Source organism: Lepus europaeus, chromosome 7 (assembly GCF_033115175.1).
Source record: "Lepus europaeus isolate LE1 chromosome 7, mLepTim1.pri, whole genome shotgun sequence".
Taxonomy (NCBI): Eukaryota; Metazoa; Chordata; class Mammalia; order Lagomorpha; family Leporidae; genus Lepus; species Lepus europaeus.
In genome coordinates, this window is record NC_084833.1 from 50758497 (window position 1) to 50778425 (window position 19929).

A 19929-nucleotide genomic window follows, 5' to 3' on the forward strand; every position below is an offset into this window, starting at 1 on the left:
AACACTAGCCTCATTTTTTGTTATTGTTTTAATTATATGGGCCACAGTGCTGTGTCCTCTTGTAGAATTTGTTTCACTGAACTGTGCTTTTGATACCATGCTATAAACCCTATAGTAAGGGATAATAATTAGAAATAGTTTAGGGGCCGGTGCTGTGGCATAGAGGATAAAGCTGCCGCCTGCAGTGCTGGCATCCGTATGGTCGCCAGTTTGAGTCCCGGCTGCTCCACTTCCGATCCAGTTCTCTGCTGTGGCCTGGGAAGGCAGTGGGAAAATGGCCCAAGTCCTTGGGCTCCTGCACCCACGTGGGAGACCTGGGAGAGGCTCCTGGCTTCGAATCAGCACAGCTCCAGCTCTTGTGGCCATTTAGGGAGTGAACCAGCAAATGGAAGACCCCTCTCTTTCTCTCTGCCTCTCCTTCTTTCTCTGTGTAACTCTTTCAAGTAAAATAAATAAATTAAAAAAAAAAAAAAGAAATAGTTCAGTAACATTGATACTTTCACTGGAAAGATGTTACTGAGGTCACTGTTCTGCATATCTCAATCTCTGATATATGAGGATCCACAGAAGATTTTTCTTATAGATATTAGTAAGAACTAAATTCTGAAGAAGATGATTTGTTCTAATTTATGGATACTCTGAATCATGTAATACATAGAATTTATCTTTCTGATTTAGCTACTAGAAACTTTAGTCCACAGATTTATGGCCCACCTATGAAATATGTATTTGACTTTATATTGTACATTTTATCTGTCTGCTTCGTTCTTGATTTCTTCTTGCCCTAATTTCCTTGTTTTACCTTTAGTTGTATTATGTATTAAAAAATTGTATTAAGGTTGTATTGAACCAGGTGGAATATGATAATATATTCTTACTTTTTTAGGATCGAGCTTTGGATTACCTAAGTACTTGTATTGATCAAGTTCAAACATTTGGAGACATTCTGCAGTTGGTTATTGTTGAACTAATTTATAAGGTAAGAATGATAGTTTGTGTTGTGTAAATAAATGCAACAGTTTAAGATTAAATAGTCTCTTTCTGGGAAATGACCTAATTGTTAGGATAATAGTTTTAATAGTAGAAATATTTTATAACATGACCTTTTAAAGGCTTTTTTTTCCCCCTTTGATTTGTTGTATTTTCCAACTCTTTGCTTCCATCCTTTCTAAGCCTCCATAAGGAATTCTTTAAAAATTCATGACTTGCGGGGCCAGCATTGTGGCATAGCAGGTTAAGCCATGCCTGCAATGTTGGTATCCGATATAGGCACCAGTTCAAGTCCTGGCTGATCCACTTCCAATCTAGCTTCCTGATAATGTGCTTGGAAAAGCGGCAGAAGATGGTCCAAGTGCTTAGGCCCTTGCACCCAGATGGGAGACATGGTAGAATCTCCTGGCTCCTGGCTTCAGCCTGGCCCTGCCCACTGCAGCCATTGGCCATCTGTCTCCCTCTAACTTGGCCTTTCAAAGACATAAATAAATCTCAAAAAAAAAAAAAAAAAAAAAAATTCATGACTTGAGCCAGTAAAGCTGTAAAGAAATCATTGTGTGAGTAGATTATGAATTTGAATTTAAGAATGAAATTCGAGAATTTTTTTTTCAGTGTACAGTGGACTACTTTGGAACTCTAAAAACAAGCCAGAAAAGGCTTAAGTATTTTTTATGTCTCCTGGTTTAAAAAAAAAAAGAAAAATTGTGAATATAGGCATACGTGTTTTCACATGCTTTGCTTTATTGTGCTTTCCAGAGATTTAATTTTACAAATTAAAGAGGTTTTTTTTTTTTTTTTTTTTTTAAATTTATTTATGGGAAAGGCAAAGTTACAGAGAGAGAGGGAGAGACAGAGAGATCCATCTTCTATCCACTGGTTTACTCCCTCTATGGCTGCAATGCTGGAGCAAGGCTGGTCTAAGGCCAGGACCCCAGAGCTTCTTCTGGGTCTCCCATGTAGATGCAGGGGCCCAAGTACTTGGGCCATCCTACTCTGCTTTCCCAGGGACTGCAGCAGGGAGCTGGATCAGAAGTGCAGCAGCCAGGACTTGAATATGCATTCATATTAGATACTGGTATTGCAGGTGGTGGTTTTACCCACTGTACCACAATACTGGCCCCAAGTTAAATTTTTGTGACCACCTTGGTCAAGAAGTCTATTGGTATAGTTTTTCCAACAGCATGTACTCACTTTGTGTCATATTTTGGTAAATCTCTTGTTCTATCAAACTTTTTCATTCTTATTATTATATCTGTTATGATGATCTGGTCAGTGATGTTTAATGTTACAGCTGTATTATTTTGGGGTGCCACAATCCATGCACATAGCAGACTGTGAACTAAATTGATAAATGTGTGTGTTCCAACTGCTCTGCTAACTGGCTGTATCCCCATATCTCCCTCTCTCCTGGCTGCCCATTCCCTGAGGCACAAAAATATTGAAATTAGGCCAATTAATAACCCTACTGTACCCTCTGAGTGCTCATCTGAAAGAAAGGGTCACATGTCTCTCACTTTGAATCAAAAGCTAAAAATGATTAAGCTTAGTGAAGAAGAAATGCCCAAAGCCAAGATAAGTTGAAGGCTAGGCCTCTTAGCACCAAACAGCCAAGGTATGAATGGAAAGGAAAAGCTTTTGAAGGAATTTTGAAGTGCTACCTGGGTGAGCACAAATAGTAAGCAGCAAAATAGCCTTCTTGCTGTTATGGAGAACGTTTTAGTGGTCTGGATATAGATCGAATCTTCCCCTGCATTTCCTTAAGCCAAAGCCAAAGCCAGAGCAAGGCTGTGTTTTTTTGTTTGTTTGTTTTGTTTTGTTTTTTTCAGAAGAAAAATTTAAAGCAAGCAAAGGTTGGTTCCTGAGGTTCAAAGAAGCTGTCATAAAAATGCTAGCATAAAAGTACAAGGTGAAGCAGCAAATGCTGATAGAATCTGAAGCAAGTTAGCCAGAATATCTAGCTAACAGAACAGATTTTAAATGAAGACAAGATAACCTTATACTGGAAGAAGATACCAAGTAGGACTTTTCATACATAGCTAGAGAGGAGAAGTCAATGTCTGGCTTGAAAGGACAGGCTGTAGTAAGAGCTAATATAGCTGATAACTTGAAGTTGAAGCCAGTGTTCATTCACCATTGTGAAAATTCTAGAGCCCTTAAGAATTGTACTATCTACCCTACCTGTGCTCTGTAAAGGGAACAACAAAGCCTACATGACAAGCACATTGTAAGTCCTTCGTTGAGGCCTTCTACTCAGAAAGAAAGATCCTTTCAAAATGCACTGATCACCCAAGAGCTCTCATGGAGATACTCAAATAATATTGTTTTCATGCATCCTGTTACACATCCTTTCTGCAGCCCATGGATCAAAGAATAATGTATACTTTCAAGTTGTTGTGTTTGAGAAATACATTTCATAAAACTATAGCTTCATATGTAGTGATTCGTCTGATGGATCTGGGTACAATAAGTTGAAAAACTTATAGCAAGGCTTCACCATTTAGATGCTTTTAAGAACATTTGTGATTCATGGAGTAGGTCAAAATGCAAGCATTACAGGAGTTTGGCAGAGGTTGATTCCAACCCTCATACAAGATTCTGAGGGGTTCTAATACTTCCAGGAAGGAAGGAAGTGGTAGAAATAGCAAGGGAATGAGAAATGGAGCCTTAAGAGATGACTGAATTGCTGCAATCTTATGATAAAACATAACAGATGAGAAGTTGCTTCTTAGGATGAGCAAGAAAGTGCTTTCTTCAGTTTCTTCTATTCCTGGTGAACATGCTGTAAACCATGTTGATAATAACAAAGAATTTTAGAATATTATTTAAATGTAAGTGATAAGGCAGTGGCAGACACCAATTTTGAAAGAAGAATTCTACTGTGGGTAAAATGCTGTCAAACAGCAGCATATGCTACAGAGAAATCTTTGAAAGGGAAAATCAACTGATGCGGCAACCTTCATCTGATGCCTTAAGAAGTTGCCACAGCTACCCCACCCTTCAGCAGCCAACCTTGGTCAGTCAACAGTCAGCCACATCAAAGCTTGCAAGACCCTTCATCAGCAAAAAGATTATGACTCATTGAAGACCCAGGTGTTCATTAGTAACTTATTATTGATAAAGTATTTTTAATAAGGTATATAAATTGTTTTTAGACATAATATGGTTACACACTTAATAGTCTATGGCATAATGGCTGGCGCCATGGTTCACTTGGCTAATCCTCCACCTGCTGCACCAGTACCCCAGGTTCTAGTCCTGGTTGGGGCACCGGATTCTGTCCCGGTTGCTCCTCTTCCAGTCCAGCTCTCTTCTGTGGCCAGAGAAGGCAGTGGAGGATGGCCCTGCACCTGCATGAGAGACCAGGAGGAGGAGGCACCTGGCTCCTGGCTTCGGATCGACACAGCATGCCGGCCGTAGCAGCCATTGGGGGGGTGAACCAATGGAAAAGGAAGACCTTTCTATCTGTCTCTCTCTCTTCACTGTCTAACTCTGCCAGTCAAAAAGAAAAAAAATAGACTATGGCATATGAACTGGGAAACCAAAAAAATTTGGTGTACTCATTTTATTGAGTGATCTGAGAGCAAACCTGTAATATCTCCAGGTATGTCCATATGTCTAAATGACATCATAGGCCATTAACTAAGGAAATCTAAAGGCAGCAAAGACATTTGAATTTTAAAATGAAGTACTTTATTCAATTTGATGCAAAAGGATTGATTATATGTTAATGTTCTGGTAAAAGGTGCAATGGAATTTGCTGTTGATATCATTAAGGCCAATAGATCAGGAATGGCTTTATTTAATAGGTTGGTATGGATAAAACACTCATGTCAGATGCTGCCAACTGATTACAGCTATCAGTGAGGAAGGCACCCCTCTTGACACAGCGAAGTCATTTGGAATTGGCATTTAAGATGAAACCCAGGACTAGAAATATACGGCTCCTTTCAATTCGTTTGTATGATTTAGGGATGTCATTGAAGTTCTCAAAAGTTAGGGATTCTCTGTTATCAGTGGCTTTGTTTAATAGAGTTCAGATTATAGTTGGAAGCAATAACTTAAATAATGACCAATTGAGCCTCAGTGCCAACTAGTTTCTTTTGTTTTCCGTAAATGTTGCTTTAAAAAAAAAAGCAACATTTGGTTTGGTTTGAAAAAAAAAGAGTAGAGGGGCTGGCGCCGTGGTTCACTTGGCAAATTCTCTGCCTGCATCGGTTCTAGTACTGGTTGATCTCCTTTCTCTCTGTCTCTCTCTCTCACTGTCTGTAACTCTACCTGTCAAATAAATTAAAAAAAAAAAAAATAGAGATTTGACTATATATATTCTAGGAGAATCTAATTTGAACATTGCAAAAGAAAAGAAATAATTGCTTCACAAGTAAAGGTATCCAGATGCATTTTAAAATAGAAGATTTTAGTTTCCTCTCTACTATTGAATATGGTCCCAAATAATAGGAAATAGTACTTGAAAAAAAATTTACCTTTCTTGTTTAAAGGACTGGTATTCTCCCTTTATCATCTATTCAGATTTATAGCAACCATTGTGTTTCCCTTCTTGACATAGCATCCGGAATAAAAATTTAGGACCAAATTTAATATCCCACCAGAGTACCAACGTTAGTTTACTTAGTTAATGTGTCCTTTTGTTACTTTACATTCTCTCTTGTGTTTAGTATGCATATCTTATTAGAAGCTGTCTGAAAACCTTTTGTGAAGTAGTAAAATGTAAATTACAATGGAATGAATAAATCAATGAGTAACTATGACAGTTATTTGAAATAAGACATTTCTTTTTTAAATTACCAGTGTTATGTTACAGTGTCTCATCCTATGTTGGTTAACATGTTAATATGTCTGTGTAAAATTGTTCTGGGCCAGGTCTTTGGCAGGGTGGAACAGTTGCTGCTTGGGACACCTGCATCTCTTGTCAGTGCATTGTTCAAATCCTGGGTACTCTGCTTCTGATCCAGCTTCCTGCTAATGTGCACCCTCAGAAGCAGCAGTAGTTGGCACAAGTGCTTGGGTCACTGCCATCCACATGGGAAACTTGGATTGAGTTCTTGGCTTCTAACCTCCCCTGGCCCAGCTCTGACTGTTGCAGGTATTTAGGAAGTGAACCAGCAGATGGAAGTGCTTGTGTTTCTCTCTCTCTCTCTCTCTGTCTCTGTTTCTGTCTCTTTCAGATGACTAAAAATATATAAAAGGAAAAACTGTTTTCTTAGCTTTCAAATTAAGAATATTAGCACCCCATAAAGTGATATCCATAAAAATTTACATTTGAAAGCAAGTGTCCCTGCTTTCAGTTGACATTTTGAAAGCAAGTATTGAAACATAAATGTTTTCTTTTCCAGGTCTGTCATGCTAATCCTTCAGAAAGGGCCCGTTTCATTCGCTGCATCTATAACTTACTACAGTCATCTAGCCCTGCTGTCAAATATGAAGCTGCTGGGACATTAGTAACACTCTCTAGTGCACCAACTGCGATCAAGGTACTGCGTGTTTCTTTTGGGGCACACGAGATAATAGACATGCTGTTTTATCATTTGTGATTTAATGGCATTGCGATTCACTTGTTCTTACATGGCATAAAAAGAACAACTACAAATTTCATAAAATTATTTGCTTTCATATATAGTCAGCCCTCCTTCTTTTCTTTCTGCCTGCTTTCTTGCACTTATGTGAGCGATTTAAGTAGTTCATGAAGGTGCAGATATTTGGCCTAGTGGTTAAAATACTGGTTAATATGTCCACATCTCATATCAATGGTACCTAAGGTACACCTGTGCTCTTGTCTCTACCCTTCCTGCTAATGTGGACCCTAGGAAGTAGCAGTGATGGTTCAGTGATTGGATTCTTGCCACACATCTGAGATCCTCGATTGAGTTCCTGGCTCCTGGCTTTGCCACTAGCCGAGGGCCACTTGTGGGCATTTGGAGGAGTAAGCTGGCAGATGGGAACTTTCTGTCTCTGTCTCTGTCTCATTGCTTCTCAAGTTAAAAAAAAAAAAAAAAAGTTCATAGAAAAATGGAATTAAAAGATAATTTTCTTTTGGTGCAAAAATATGCATAATTTTTTCATAATATGAATTTCCATGAACTTTTTGAGGATTTCTAAAATGTATGAATTTCAAAAAACATTTTTGCACCAAAACAAACATGTTTTGATTCCATTTCCATGAACTTTTAGAGGTACCTTCATATATGGGGAGAAGAATTGACAGAGAATGACATATTTTGAGTTTATGAAGAATGATATTTTAGGGGGCCAGCGCTGTGGTGCAGTGGGTTAAAGCCCCAGCCTACAGGGTTAGCCTCCCATTTGGTCACCAATTCAAGTCCCAGCTGCTGCACTTCCAATCCTGCTCCCTGCTGATTGCCTGGGAAAGCAGTGGAAGATGGCTCTCAAATCCTTGGGCCCCTGCACCCACCTGGGAGACTTGGAAGAAGCTCCTGGTCCCTGGCTTCAAATCGGCTCTGTTCCCACCATTGCGGCCATTTGGGGAGTGAACCAGTGGATGGAAGACCTCTCTCTCTGTCTCTCTACCTCTATCTGTAACTCTGTCCTTCAAATAAATGGAAAATAATAAAATCTTTTAAAAAATGATATTTCAGGATCACTCTCTTGGAACTGGCATTGTGACATAGCAAGTAAAGCTACTACTTGTGATGCCAGCATCCCATATGGGCACTGGTACAAATCCCAGCTCCTCCACTTCAGTCCAGCTCCTTGCTAATGGCCTGGGAAAAGCAAAGGAAGATGGCCTAAGTGTTTGGACCACAGCTACCTATGTGGGAGACATGGATTTAAGCTCCTGGTTCCTGGCTTCTAGCTTTAGCCTGGCCCAATGCCAGCTGTTGAGGCCATTTGGAGAGTGAACCAGTAGATGGAAGATTCTCTCTCTCTCTCTCTCTATTTCTCTGTCTCTGTCACTATGCCTTTCATATAAATAAAATATAAAAAAGTAAATAAAAAAAATTAGCATCATAACAGTATTGTCAACTCAACTATAGACTTTCACCAGATTTCCACTTAATGGACATCCTTTTTCTGTTTTAGGATCTAGTCCAGGATTTCATATTGCATTTGTCATATCTTAGTGATAGTTCCCCATACTTTTCTTATTTTTTGTGACCTTGATACATTTGAAGAATACTGATTAATTCGTTTATAAAAGATCCTTCAGTTTGGATTTGCCTGATGTTTTCTCATACTTAGTTTGAGGTTTATGTGTTTTGGGGAAGAATAACACAGAAGCTGTGTGATATTGGCATCCATCAGTGGATTTTCTTTGTGACAGCTATTATTACCCTGATATTCTTTTTTTTTTTTTTTAAGATTTAATTTATTTTATTTATTTGAAAGGCAGAATTACAGAGAGAAGGAGAGACTGAGAGAGATGCTATGGTATTCTTATGGTGATTTTCTATTTTCCTCATTCTTTTTTTTTTTTTTTTTTTTTTTTTTTGACAGGCAGAGTGGACAGTGAGAGAGAGACAGAGAGAAAGGTCTTCCTTTTGCCATTGGTTCACCCTCCAATGGCCGCCGCAGTAGGTGCGCTGCGGCCGGCGCACAGCGCCGATCCGATGGCAGGAGCCAGGTGCTTCTCCTGGTCTCCCATGGGGTGCAGGGCCCAAGCACTTGGGCCATCCTCCACTGCACTCCCTGGCCACAGCAGAGAGCTGGCCTGGAAGAGGGGCAACCGGGACAGGATCGGTGCCCTGACCGGGACTAGAACCCGGTGTGCCGGCGCCGCAAGGTGGAGGATTAGCCTAGTGAGCCGCGGCGCCGGCCTATTTTCCTCATTCTATACTTAATAATTGGAATTCTTGGGTGAAGAAGAACTGTCCTTTGTCTTCTCTCCCTTACTTCCTTTCCTTTCTTTCATTATCATATCATATCAATGTGGATATTTTATCTTTTGGAGCATAATCCAACATTGTTATTGCCTACTTTGTTGATCAAATTATTTGGCTATTGAGTGCTCTTTCAGATTTGTTCCTTTGTCCTTTGCTTTTTTTTTTTTTTTTTTTTTTTTTTTTATTTTTGACAGGCAGAGTGGACAGTGAGAGAGAGAGAGACAGAGAGAAAGGTCTTCCTTTTGCCATTGGTTCACCCTCCAATGGCCGCCGCGGTAGCGCGCTGCGGCCGGCGCACCGCGCTGTTCCGATGGCAGGAGCCAGGTGCTTATCCTGGTCTCCCATGGGGTGCAGAGCCCAAACACTTGGGCCATCCTCCACTGCACTCCCTGGCCACAGCAGAGAGCTGGCCTGGAAGAGGGGCAACCGGGACAGGATCGGTGCCCCGACCGGGACTAGAACCCGGTGTGCCGGCGCCGCAAGGCGAAGGATTAGCCTGTTGAGCCACGGCGCCGGCCTGTCCTTTGCTTTTTAAAAAACTTTATGATTCTAAAATACTTAGAACATTTTTTGGCTTAATAAATGTTCTAAATATATGCTAAGATATTTTAATGACACAGGATCATCTTTATAGTCTCATTTTTTTCTGCATTGCGATGCATAAGTGTTAAACCTTGTCCCTAAACTAAAATATGCTTAATAGTTATATATTTTGAGATTCCGTATCTGCTTTCTCCTGTCTTATTCCTTAGTTTCAGCCCTTAATTTTTGACTATTTCTGGCTTTAGCAGCTCTTTTCTAGTGCTTCTAATCTGTCATAGGCTTGAAAAATAATAAGACCTTTTAAAATGTAGGGAATAGAGATACATACATTCTTTTGAGCAGAATTCATGAACTCTAATACAAGGAAGATGTATACATTTTGACTCCTTTTTCCTTATTTTCAGTATCTACATTTACAGCAAATGAATGACTTCTTATAAAGTGTACTTTTTTCTATAGGCTGCCGCTCAGTGTTACATTGACTTAATTATTAAGGAGAGTGACAACAATGTAAAGCTCATAGTTCTGGATCGATTGGTAGAATTAAAAGAACATCCTGCTCATGAACGAGTACTCCAGGTAAGTGTTGTCTAAGAGAAATCCTAAATAAATGTTTTTTAAATTTGGATCATTTCTGTGTTTTTTAAGCATTTTTATTATTTATTTATTTATTTGAAAGGTTACAGAGAGAGACCGAGAGAGAAATCTTCCATCCGCTGGTTCGGTCTCCAGATACCTGCCACTACTAGGGCTGAAACAGGCTGAAGCTAGGAGCCAGGAGCTTCTTCTGGGCCTCCCACATGGGTGGCAGGGTCCCAAACACTTAGGCCATCTTCCACTGCTTTTCCCTGGCCATTAGCAGGGAGCTAGACTGGAAATGGAGCAGTCCAAACAAGAACTGGCATCCGAATGGGATGCTAGTACCACTATGCCACAATGCTGGCCCCAATTTATATCATTTCTAAGTGTTAGCATTTTGTTAACCTAAATGCTTGACGACTAGACAGTTTAAATTTTGATTAGCTAAGTATAACTCCGTAATTACTATAACCTTTTGGGATATCATCTTTGCCATAATAAACATTTCTTGGAGTGGGTGTTTGACCTATAGGTTGAGAAACTGGTTTAAGATACCTGCATCCCACATGAGAGTGCCTGAGTCTAAGTTCTGCTTCTGGCTTTTGATTCCAACTTCTGCTAATACGAATTCTGGGAGGAAGCAGGAATTCTGGCTTTGGTCAGGCCTACCTCCAGCCATTATGGCCATTTGAGGAGTGAACCAGAATGGGAGTGTTGTTCCTGTCTGTCTGTCCTTCTCTCTCCAAAATAAATAAATAAATAAAAGGTAGAGAAGGAGGGCAGTGTTAGTTCGCAGTAGTTTAAGCTGCTGCCTGTGATGCTGGCATCCCACATCAGAGCCCTGGTTCAAGATCCAGCTACTCTTCTTCTGATCTAGTTTCCTGCTAATGCACCTTGGAAAGCAGTGGAAGATGGCCCAAGTGCCCACCCATGTGGGAGACCTGGATGAAGTTCTGGGATCCTGGCTTCAACCTGAATAAGCCCAGGCCATTGCAGCCGTTTGGGGAGTGAACCAGCAGATGGAAGATCTCTGTGTCTCTTGCTCCCTCTCTCTCTGTCACTCTGTCTTTCAAATAAATAAATATTTTTTTAAAAATGTGTATGTACAACATACACACATATATATATATTTCTAAAGTAAAATAATAGTCTATCTTTTAAATTTGTAGTGTTCCAGGTATTCTTAGCAATAGTGGGTCTATTCATTTTAACTTGAATATAATTTATATTTCTTGGAGAATAATTATACCAATTCATTGAGAATAGACTATGATCAGATTCTAAGAATTTATCAATAAACCTATTTAATACATAAAAATCGATATATTTTCTTGTATTAAATAGGTATATTGATAAATAAAAATAAAGGCCGTGACTGCTAAATACAATGCTGATCTTGGATCAATAAAGAGGGACCTGTGGTGCAGCAGGTTAAAGCCATGGCCTGCAGCACCAGCATCCCTTGTGGTCACTGGCTTGAGTCCCCACTGCTCCATTTCAGTCTAGCTCCCTGCTAATATGCACGTGGGAAAGCAGTGGAGAATAGCCCAAGTCCATGGGCCCCTCCATTCTTGTGGGAGACCCAGAAGAAGCTCCTGGCTCCTGGCTTCAGATCAGCTCAGCTCTAGCCGTTGCGGCCATTTGGGGAGTGAACCAGCAGGTGGAAGACCTCTCTCTGTCTCTCTCTCTCCCTCCCTTCCTCTTTCCCTCTCTCTCGCTCTCTCTTTCTCTCTCTCTCTCTGTTTCTGTCTCTGTCTCTCTACCTATGTACCTACCTACCAAACTCTCTAACTCTTCCTTTCAAATAACTAAACTAAACTAAAAAAAATAAAGAAATAAAAAAGGATTGCTAGGAAGAACATTATGGCACAGTTTAGAAATGTGAATATAGGGGCCAGCGCTGTATCATAGCGGGTAATATCACACATGATAACACTGTTAATAATTTCTTAATATTATCTAATAAACTCTAGATTCAGATTTTCCTGGTTGTTCCAAAAATGGTCTTTTTGTATCGTTTGTCCAATTTATAGCCATTGTTCAGGCTGTTCTGTCCTTTCAGTCTCTGAATTTTGTTTTTGTTTTGTTTTATTATTTATTTGTTTATTTATTTAAAAGGCAAAGTAACAGAGAAGGAAGGAGAGAGATCTCCCATCGATCGGTTCACTCTGCTAATGACCACAACAGCCAAGGCAAAGCCAGGCTGAAGCCAAGAACTGGAAACCCATCCAGGTCTCCCATGTGGGTGACAGGAACCCAAGTACTTGGGCCAACCTCCACTGCCTTCCTAGACACATTAGCAGGGAGCTGGATCGGAAGCAGAGTAGCTAGAACTCAAACCACCATTCCAATAGGAGATACCAGTGACACAAGCAGCAGCTTAACCTACTGTGCCACAATACCAGTCCCTCAGTCTCTTTATTATTATTTTTTTAATCTATTTATTTATTTGAAAGGCAGAGTTACAGAGAGAGGCAAAGAGAAAGGGAGAGGTCTTCCATCCACTCTTTCACTCCTCACATGGCCACAACGACCAGAGCTGTGTCTACCCAGACACATCCAGACACCTTTTTGTGATGTCATTGTCCCTCAGACTTCTAAATTTCTATAAACTCTAAGTTGGCTCTAGAGCTTAGTAGAGTCAAAATAAACAATTTCAGTTTGAATGAACCATTTATGATATTATTTCATATTGTATTACATGAGGAGGCTCAAGATACGTAGTTCTTGTAATTTTATTATTGATCAAAGGATTAAGGCAGCAAGATGGACAGAATCTACATTCTGCAGTTAGGATCGCCTTCTTATGATCAGAAATATTGATGCTAATTCTCAGGTTTTTTGTTCTTTTTCAGGATCTGGTAATGGACATTCTAAGAGTGTTGAGCACACCAGACTTAGAAGTACGCAAGAAAACGCTGCAGTTAGCACTGGACCTGGTCTCTTCTAGGAATGTTGAAGAGGTAAAACAAAACTGACAGCATTGTATAAGCTCTTAGACAAAACATGATCTAATTCTCACTTACTTTTACTTTGTTCTGTAGCTGGTTATTGTCTTGAAGAAGGAAGTGATTAAAACTAACAATGTGTCTGAACATGAAGATACTGACAAATACAGGCAGCTCCTTGTACGAACATTGCACTCCTGTTCTGTTCGATTTCCAGATATGGCTGCAAATGTTATTCCTGTGGTATGTAATTCTGATTACCTTTTGAAATGCTCTGAAAAAATTTTTTTAATTCTAGTCATTGAATATTTAAATTCCAGAGAACTCAGCTGTATGGAACCACTTTATCTTTTTTTCCCCCAGAAACCTTTTATTTAAGGAATACAGACTTCATATATTTCATAATTACAAGTTTAGGAACACGGTGATTCTTCCCACTGTACCTGCCCTCCCACCCACTCTCCTACCCCTCTTCCTCCTCCGTCTCCTAGTCTCATTCTTATTTTTTACTAAGATCTATATATTTTTTTTGACAGACACATTTAGACAGTGAGAGAGAGAGAAACAGAGAGAAAGGTCTTCCTTCCATTGATTCACCCCTTAAATGGCCGCTACAGCCGGCGCCCTGTGCCGATCCAAAGCTAAAAGCCAGGTGCTTCCTCCTGGTCTCCCATGCAGGTGCAAGGCCCAAGGACTTGGGCCACCATCCACTGCCTTCCCAGGCACAGCACAGAGCTGGACTGGAAGAGGAACAACCAGGACAGAATCCAGTGCCCCAACTGGAACTAGAACCCGGGGTGCTGATGCCGCAGGCAGAGGATTAGCCTTGAGCCACAGCACCGGTAGACTAAGATCTAGTTTCAATTAACTTTTTTTTTTTTAATGTTTTTTTTTTGTTTGTTTCTTTTTCAGTTAGCTTTATACTCATATAATTAACTCTATGTTGAGTAAAACGTTCAACAAATAGTATGGAAAAAAGAAAACTTTTTTTTGACAGGTAGAGTTATAGACAGCGAGAGAGAGAGAGAGAAAGGTCTTCCTTCCGTTGGTTCACTCCCCTAATGGCTGCCATGGCCGGCACACTGCGCCGATCCGAAGCCAGGAGCCGGGTGCTTCCTCCCGGTCTCCCATGTGGGTGCAGGAACCCAAGCACTTGGGCGATCCCCCACTGCCTTCCCCGGCCACAGCAGAGAGCTGAGCTGGAAGAAGAGCAACTGGGACAGAATCCTGCACCCCAACCGGGACTAGAACCTGGGGTGCTGGAGCTGTGGGGGAGGATTAGCCAATTGAGCCGTGGCGCCAGCCCAGAAAACAGTTTCTTAATAGTTGAGACAAGAGCTGTTCAAAGTCATTGCTCCTCAAAGTGTCAATTTCACTTCCTTTGAGATGCTATTAGTTACCACAGGTCAGAGAGAACATATGATATTTGTCCTTTTGGGACTGGCTTGTTTCACTAAATATGATGCTTTTTAGTTTCATCCATTTTTTGCAAATGACCAGATTTCGTGTTTTTTGTTTGTTTGTTTTTTTACCTCTGTGTAGTATTCCATGGTGTACATTTCCTATGATTTCTTTTTGTAGTCTTCAGTTGATGGGCATTTGGGTTGGATCAGGTCCATATCTTAGTTATTGTGAATTGAGCTGCAGTAAACATGGAGGTACAGATAACTCTTTCATTTACTGATTTCATTTCCCTTGGGTAAATTCCCTTGAGTGGGATGGCTGGGTCATATGGCAGGTGTATATTCAGATGTCTGAGGTAACTCCATACTGTCTTCCACAGTGGTTGTACCAGTTTACATTCCCACCAACAATGGATTAGGGTACCTTTTCTCCACATCCTTGCCAGCATTTGTTGTTTGTTGAATTCTGTATGAAAACCATTCTAACTGGGATGAGGTGAAACCTTATCTTATGGTTAGGAGGGACCTTTATGTCTGTCTTGAACTTAGAAGAACAAAGAATTTGACTTCATCATATATCTTCATAAAAAATTAATAAAATAGTAACAAAAAGCTCTACATATTTTAATTGAAATTTGTTATAATTACTGAAAGTAAAATCATGTATATGCATTATGTAGTAGGGCAAGTATTTCTTTCAAATAATTTTAGCTCTTATGAAGGAGGGGCCGGCGCTGTGGCATAGTGGGTAAAAGCTGCAGCCTATAGTACTGGCATCCCATATGGGCGCTGGTTCAAGTCCCAGCTGCTGTACTTCCGATCCAGCTCTCTGCTATGGCCTGGGAAAGCAGTAGAAGATGGCCCAAGCCCTTGGGCTCCTGTACCCTTTTGGGAGACCCAGAAGAAGCTCTTGGTTCCTAGCTTCAGATTTCGGATCGATGCAGCTCCGGCCATTGCAGTCGTCTGGGGAGTGAACCAGCAGATGGAAGACTCTCTCTCTCTCTCTCTCTCTCTCTCTCTCTCTCTAACTCTGCCTCTCAAATGAATTTTTAAAAAATTAAATAAATAAATAAAAGTTTAAAAAAGCTGAAGGAATCAGTTATAGAAAAAAGTCACATAACAAGACTTTTGATTCCTGTTATCAGATAAATTAGGTAAATTACTGTAATTTGAAATTTTACCATTGAATTCCGAATTTTCTCAGATGGTTTTACTTTTACTTACAACTTAGAAATATCCAACTTATTTTGAGTTGTGAATTTCTTCTATCAGAAGTTTATTGCTTTTGTTTTTAAGGTTTATTTATTTGAAAGGAAGAATGCCAGAGACAGACAGACGGAGGGACAGAGATTTTCCTTTTGCTGGTTCACTTCCTAAATGTCTGTAATGGCCAGGGCTGGTCCAGGCTGAAGCTAGGAGCCAGAACTCCATCTGTGTCTCCCATATGGGTGACAGGGGCCCAAATACTTGGATCATCATCCACTGCCTTCCTAAGCGCAATTGCAGGGAGTTGAATCAGAAGCAGAGTAGCCAGAACTGAAACCAACACTCTGATATGGAATGCCGCTGTCCCAAAGAGGCAGCTTAACCCCCCCCCCCCCCCCGCCCCCCGTGCCATAGCGATAATCCCTCTGTTGGGAATTTTTATTACAGGGGCCGGTGCTGTGGTGTAGTAGGCTAAGCCTCTGCCTGAGGCACTGCCATCCCATATAGGTGCCAGTTTGTGTCCTGGCTGCTCCTCTTTTTTTTTTTTTTTTAAGATTTATTTATTTATTTGAAAGTCAGAGTTAGAGAAGGAGAGGCAGAGAAAGAGAGAGGTCTTCCATCCACTGGTTTACTCCCTAGTTGGCTGCAACAGTCAGAGCTGCGTTCTGGAGCCAGGAGCCAAGAGCTTCTTCAGGGTCTCATGCAACTCTCTGCTTATGCCCTGGGAAACCAGTAGAAGATGGGCCAAGTGCTTGAGCCCCTGTACCTGCATGGGGGACCCAGAAAAACTCCTGGTTTCTGGCTTCAGATTGGCCCCTCTGCAGCCATTGCGGCCATTTGGGGAGTGAACCAGTGGATGAAAGACTATTCTCTGTTCTCTCCCTCTCTCTATCTGTAACTCTACCTCTCAAATAATTAAATAAAAATCTTTTAAAATAATATTAAATTAATCTTTGAAAAAAGTGAGTTTTATAATAAACTTGGCTGCACATAAAACAGAAAGCCAGGGCCGGCGCTCTGGCATAGCAGATAAAACCGCCTCCTGCAGTGCCGGCATCCCATGTGGTCACCAGTTCAAGACCCAGCTGCTTCACTTCTGATCCAACTCTCTGCTATGGCCTGGGAAAGCAGTGGAAGATGGCCCAAGTGCTTGGGCCTCTGCACTTGCATGGGAGACCTGGAGGAAGCTCCTGGCTCCTGGCTACAGATCGGTGCAGCTCTGGCCATTGTGGACAGATGGGGAGTGAACCAGCTTGTGCGCGCTCTCTCTCGCGCGCGCGCTCTCTCTCTCTCTCTCTCTCTCTCTCTCGTGCACGTGCGCGCGCGCTCTCGCTCTCTCTTTCTCTCTCTGCCTCTCCTTCTCTCTCTCTGTAATTCTGCCTTTCAAATAAATAAATAAATCTTTTCCAAAAATGCCATGTGGCTTTGATTATATAATATTTTTTAAGATTTATTTTATTCATTTGAAAGGCAGAGTTAGAGGGAGAGAGAAGGAGAAATAGAGAGATCTGCCTTCTGCTAGTTCACTCCCCAGATGGCCAGAATTCCTCCAGGTCTCCCACATGGGTGCAAGGGTCCAAGCACGTGGGCCATCCTCCGCTGCTTTTCCAGGAGCATCAGCAGTGAGCTGGATGGGAGGTGGAACAGCTGGGATTCTAACCGGGCCCATATGGGATGCTGGAGCTGTAGGCAGCCACTTAACTTGCTATGCCCACAGTGCTGACCCTTATGTAGTAGTTCTTGTCTCTTGTTTTATATTTGGTATGTATTTGAAATTTATTAGTAATTATATTCTTTGTATTTTTGTTAATTTATCTCTTGCCTTAGATAATTTTCTTTCTGAAAATTACATTTTTTGAATCATGTTTCCCTTTTTCCTTTTTAGTTAATGGAATTTCTTAGTGACAGTAATGAAGCAGCAGCAGCTGATGTCTTGGAGTTTGTTCGTGAAGCCATTCAGCGATTTGATAACCTGAGAATGCTTATTGTGGAGAAAATGCTTGAAGTTTTTCATGCTATTAAATCTGTCAAGTAAGTTTAAAGTACATTTAGATGTAGGGTCAATTAACCATTTTATCAGTTTCTATCTTTAAAGGTTTATTTGCTAGAAAATAGATTGGAGAAGAGATATGAGTCAAGGCAAATTAAGCATGACAATAAACATCACTTCACCCCTACTCTCAGTCAATCCATAGTTTGTGGATAAAGGGAAAATTTTTTAAAGATTTTTTAAATTTATTTTTATTTGAGAGTTAGAGTTACAGAAAGTGAGAGGGAGAGACAGAGAGAAAGGTCTTCCTTCCATTGGTTCACTTCCCAGATGGCTGCAATGGCCAGAGCTGCGCTGATCTGAAGCCAGGAGCCAGGCGATTCTTCTTGGTCTCCCTCATGGGTGCAGTGGCCCAAGACTTGGGCCATCTTCTACTGCTTTCCTAGGCCATAGCAGAGAACTGGACTGCAAAAGGAGCAGCTGGGACTAGAACTGGCACCCATATGGGATGCCAGAGCCGCAGACGGAGGATTAACCTACTGCGCCATGGCGCCGGCCCCAAAAGGAAATGTTTTTATCATGATCTAGTTAGGTTCCTCCACCATGGAAAAAGTGAAATTAAGTGATATTTATTTTGGTGCAAGAAATTTTTGAAATCCATACATATTTTTTCATAATATACATTTTCTTTAAGCTTTTTGAAGACCACCTCCTTTACTTGCGTTTCAGACCTTTTTTTGAACCAAAATAAGTTTATTTTTAAGTTCCATTTTCATGAACTTTTTTATTACTTCACTTTTTAAAGATTAATTTTATTTATTTAAAAGGCAGAATGAAATAGAGATGGAGAAGCAGAGAGAAAGAGAGAGATCTTGATTTCACTCCCCAAATGGCTGCGACCGTCAGGGCTAGGCCAGGCTGAACCCAGGAGCCTGAAATTCCATTCAGGTCTTCCACATGGGTGGCAGAGCCCAAGAACTTGAGCTGCCATCTGCTGCTTTCCTAGGCATGTCAGTAGGGAGCTAGATGAGAAGTGGAATAGCCAGTGTTTGAACTTGTGCTGTAGTATGGGATGCCATCTTTGCAAGCATTGGCCTAACCTGCTATGCCATGATACCAGCCACCCCATGAGGTTTCTGAAGTACCCTTTTTATCTCCTATAAGACCTTGTGAATCTCAAAGTAATTAAGAAACAAAGTATTTAAGAAAAGGCATCACTTTTTAGATTTCCTTATTTGTATTTTCCTCATTATTATTTATTAAAGGGAGAGATTGAGCATACAACCTAATCTGTGTTTCCCTTGAATACCCTTTGCTATATTGTATCCAAATTTTATCTCTAAAGCATCTGATGGGTGGAGCCAGCATTATGGTACCACGAATTAAGCCACTGTTATGCTGGCATCCCTTATCAGACTGCTGGGTCAGCCCCCCTTGCTCTGATTCTGATCCAGCTGTCTGTCTGCCTTTCACATAAAATAAGAATCAGAAAACTTAAAAAGCATCTGATGGATAGACTAAAACAGACTTGCAGCAGGTCTGCTTAGATAGAAATGAAGGAACCAGTGCAGAAATGTTTTTATGATATGAAATTGTGTTGATATTTATGGAAGTGATGAATGTTTTGGGACAGGCATTGTATCGAAGTGGATTAAGCTCTACTTGTGATACCTATATCCTTAATCATAGTACCTGGGATCAAATCCCACCTCCATTTACAATCCAGCTTCCTGCTAATGTGCAGCCTTGGAGGCATCAGATAAGGGCTCAAGTACTTGGGCACCTGCCACCTACCTGAAACCCCTTAGTGCCTGCCTTTTGGCTGTGGCCTGGCGCAGCCCTGATTGTTGTAGTCTTTGGGGGAGTGAACCAGCAGGTGGAACACTTTTTTCTGTCTGTCTGTCTCTCTCTCTTTCTGTTGTTCTGCCTTTCTAATGAATAAAAAGAATAAGCTTAAAAAATATATTTCCTAGAGTCATAAATGATAAAGCCAAATTTATCATATCTTTGTCCTAAATGAATGCTTTGCTGGGAAACATTTTCGTATTTATTTTTACTTCTAGGTTTGCCAGTTTTAGAATATTCTTAATGATAAATGGGAGCAATTATTTCGCTTTTAATCCAAATTATTTCTGGAGAGAATGAAAACAATGTTACATTCTTTCTGAAATGTTCATCTATAATCTTTTAGAATGGGATGACCTTGATTTCTTTTTTAAGATTTATTGTTTTTGTTTATTTGAAAGGCAGAGTTAGAGAGAGGGAGAGACAGAGAAGGAAATCTGCTAGTTCACTCTGCAAATGACCACAACAACTGAAGCGGGGGCTGATCCAAAGCCAGGCCAGGAACTCCGTCGAGTCTCCCATGTGGGTGCAGGGGCCCAAGCATCTGGGCCATGTTCCTCAGCTTT

At 40.7% G+C, this 19929-nt stretch overlaps 1 protein-coding gene across 2 annotated transcripts in view; it reads left to right on the plus strand.

Annotated features, from left to right (window-relative positions):
- The window catches only part of COPB1 (COPI coat complex subunit beta 1), a 53540-nt gene that overhangs the window by 13898 nt on the left and 19713 nt on the right, over positions 1-19929 (plus strand). For both annotated transcript variants that reach the window (XM_062196458.1, XM_062196457.1), the window contains exons 6-11: positions 887-979; positions 6345-6482; positions 9852-9971; positions 12827-12934; positions 13016-13162; positions 17414-17559. In XM_062196458.1, coding sequence (XP_062052442.1) covers positions 887-979; positions 6345-6482; positions 9852-9971; positions 12827-12934; positions 13016-13162; positions 17414-17559 — 752 coding nt within the window. The remainder of the gene's footprint in view (positions 1-886; positions 980-6344; positions 6483-9851; positions 9972-12826; positions 12935-13015; positions 13163-17413; positions 17560-19929) is intronic.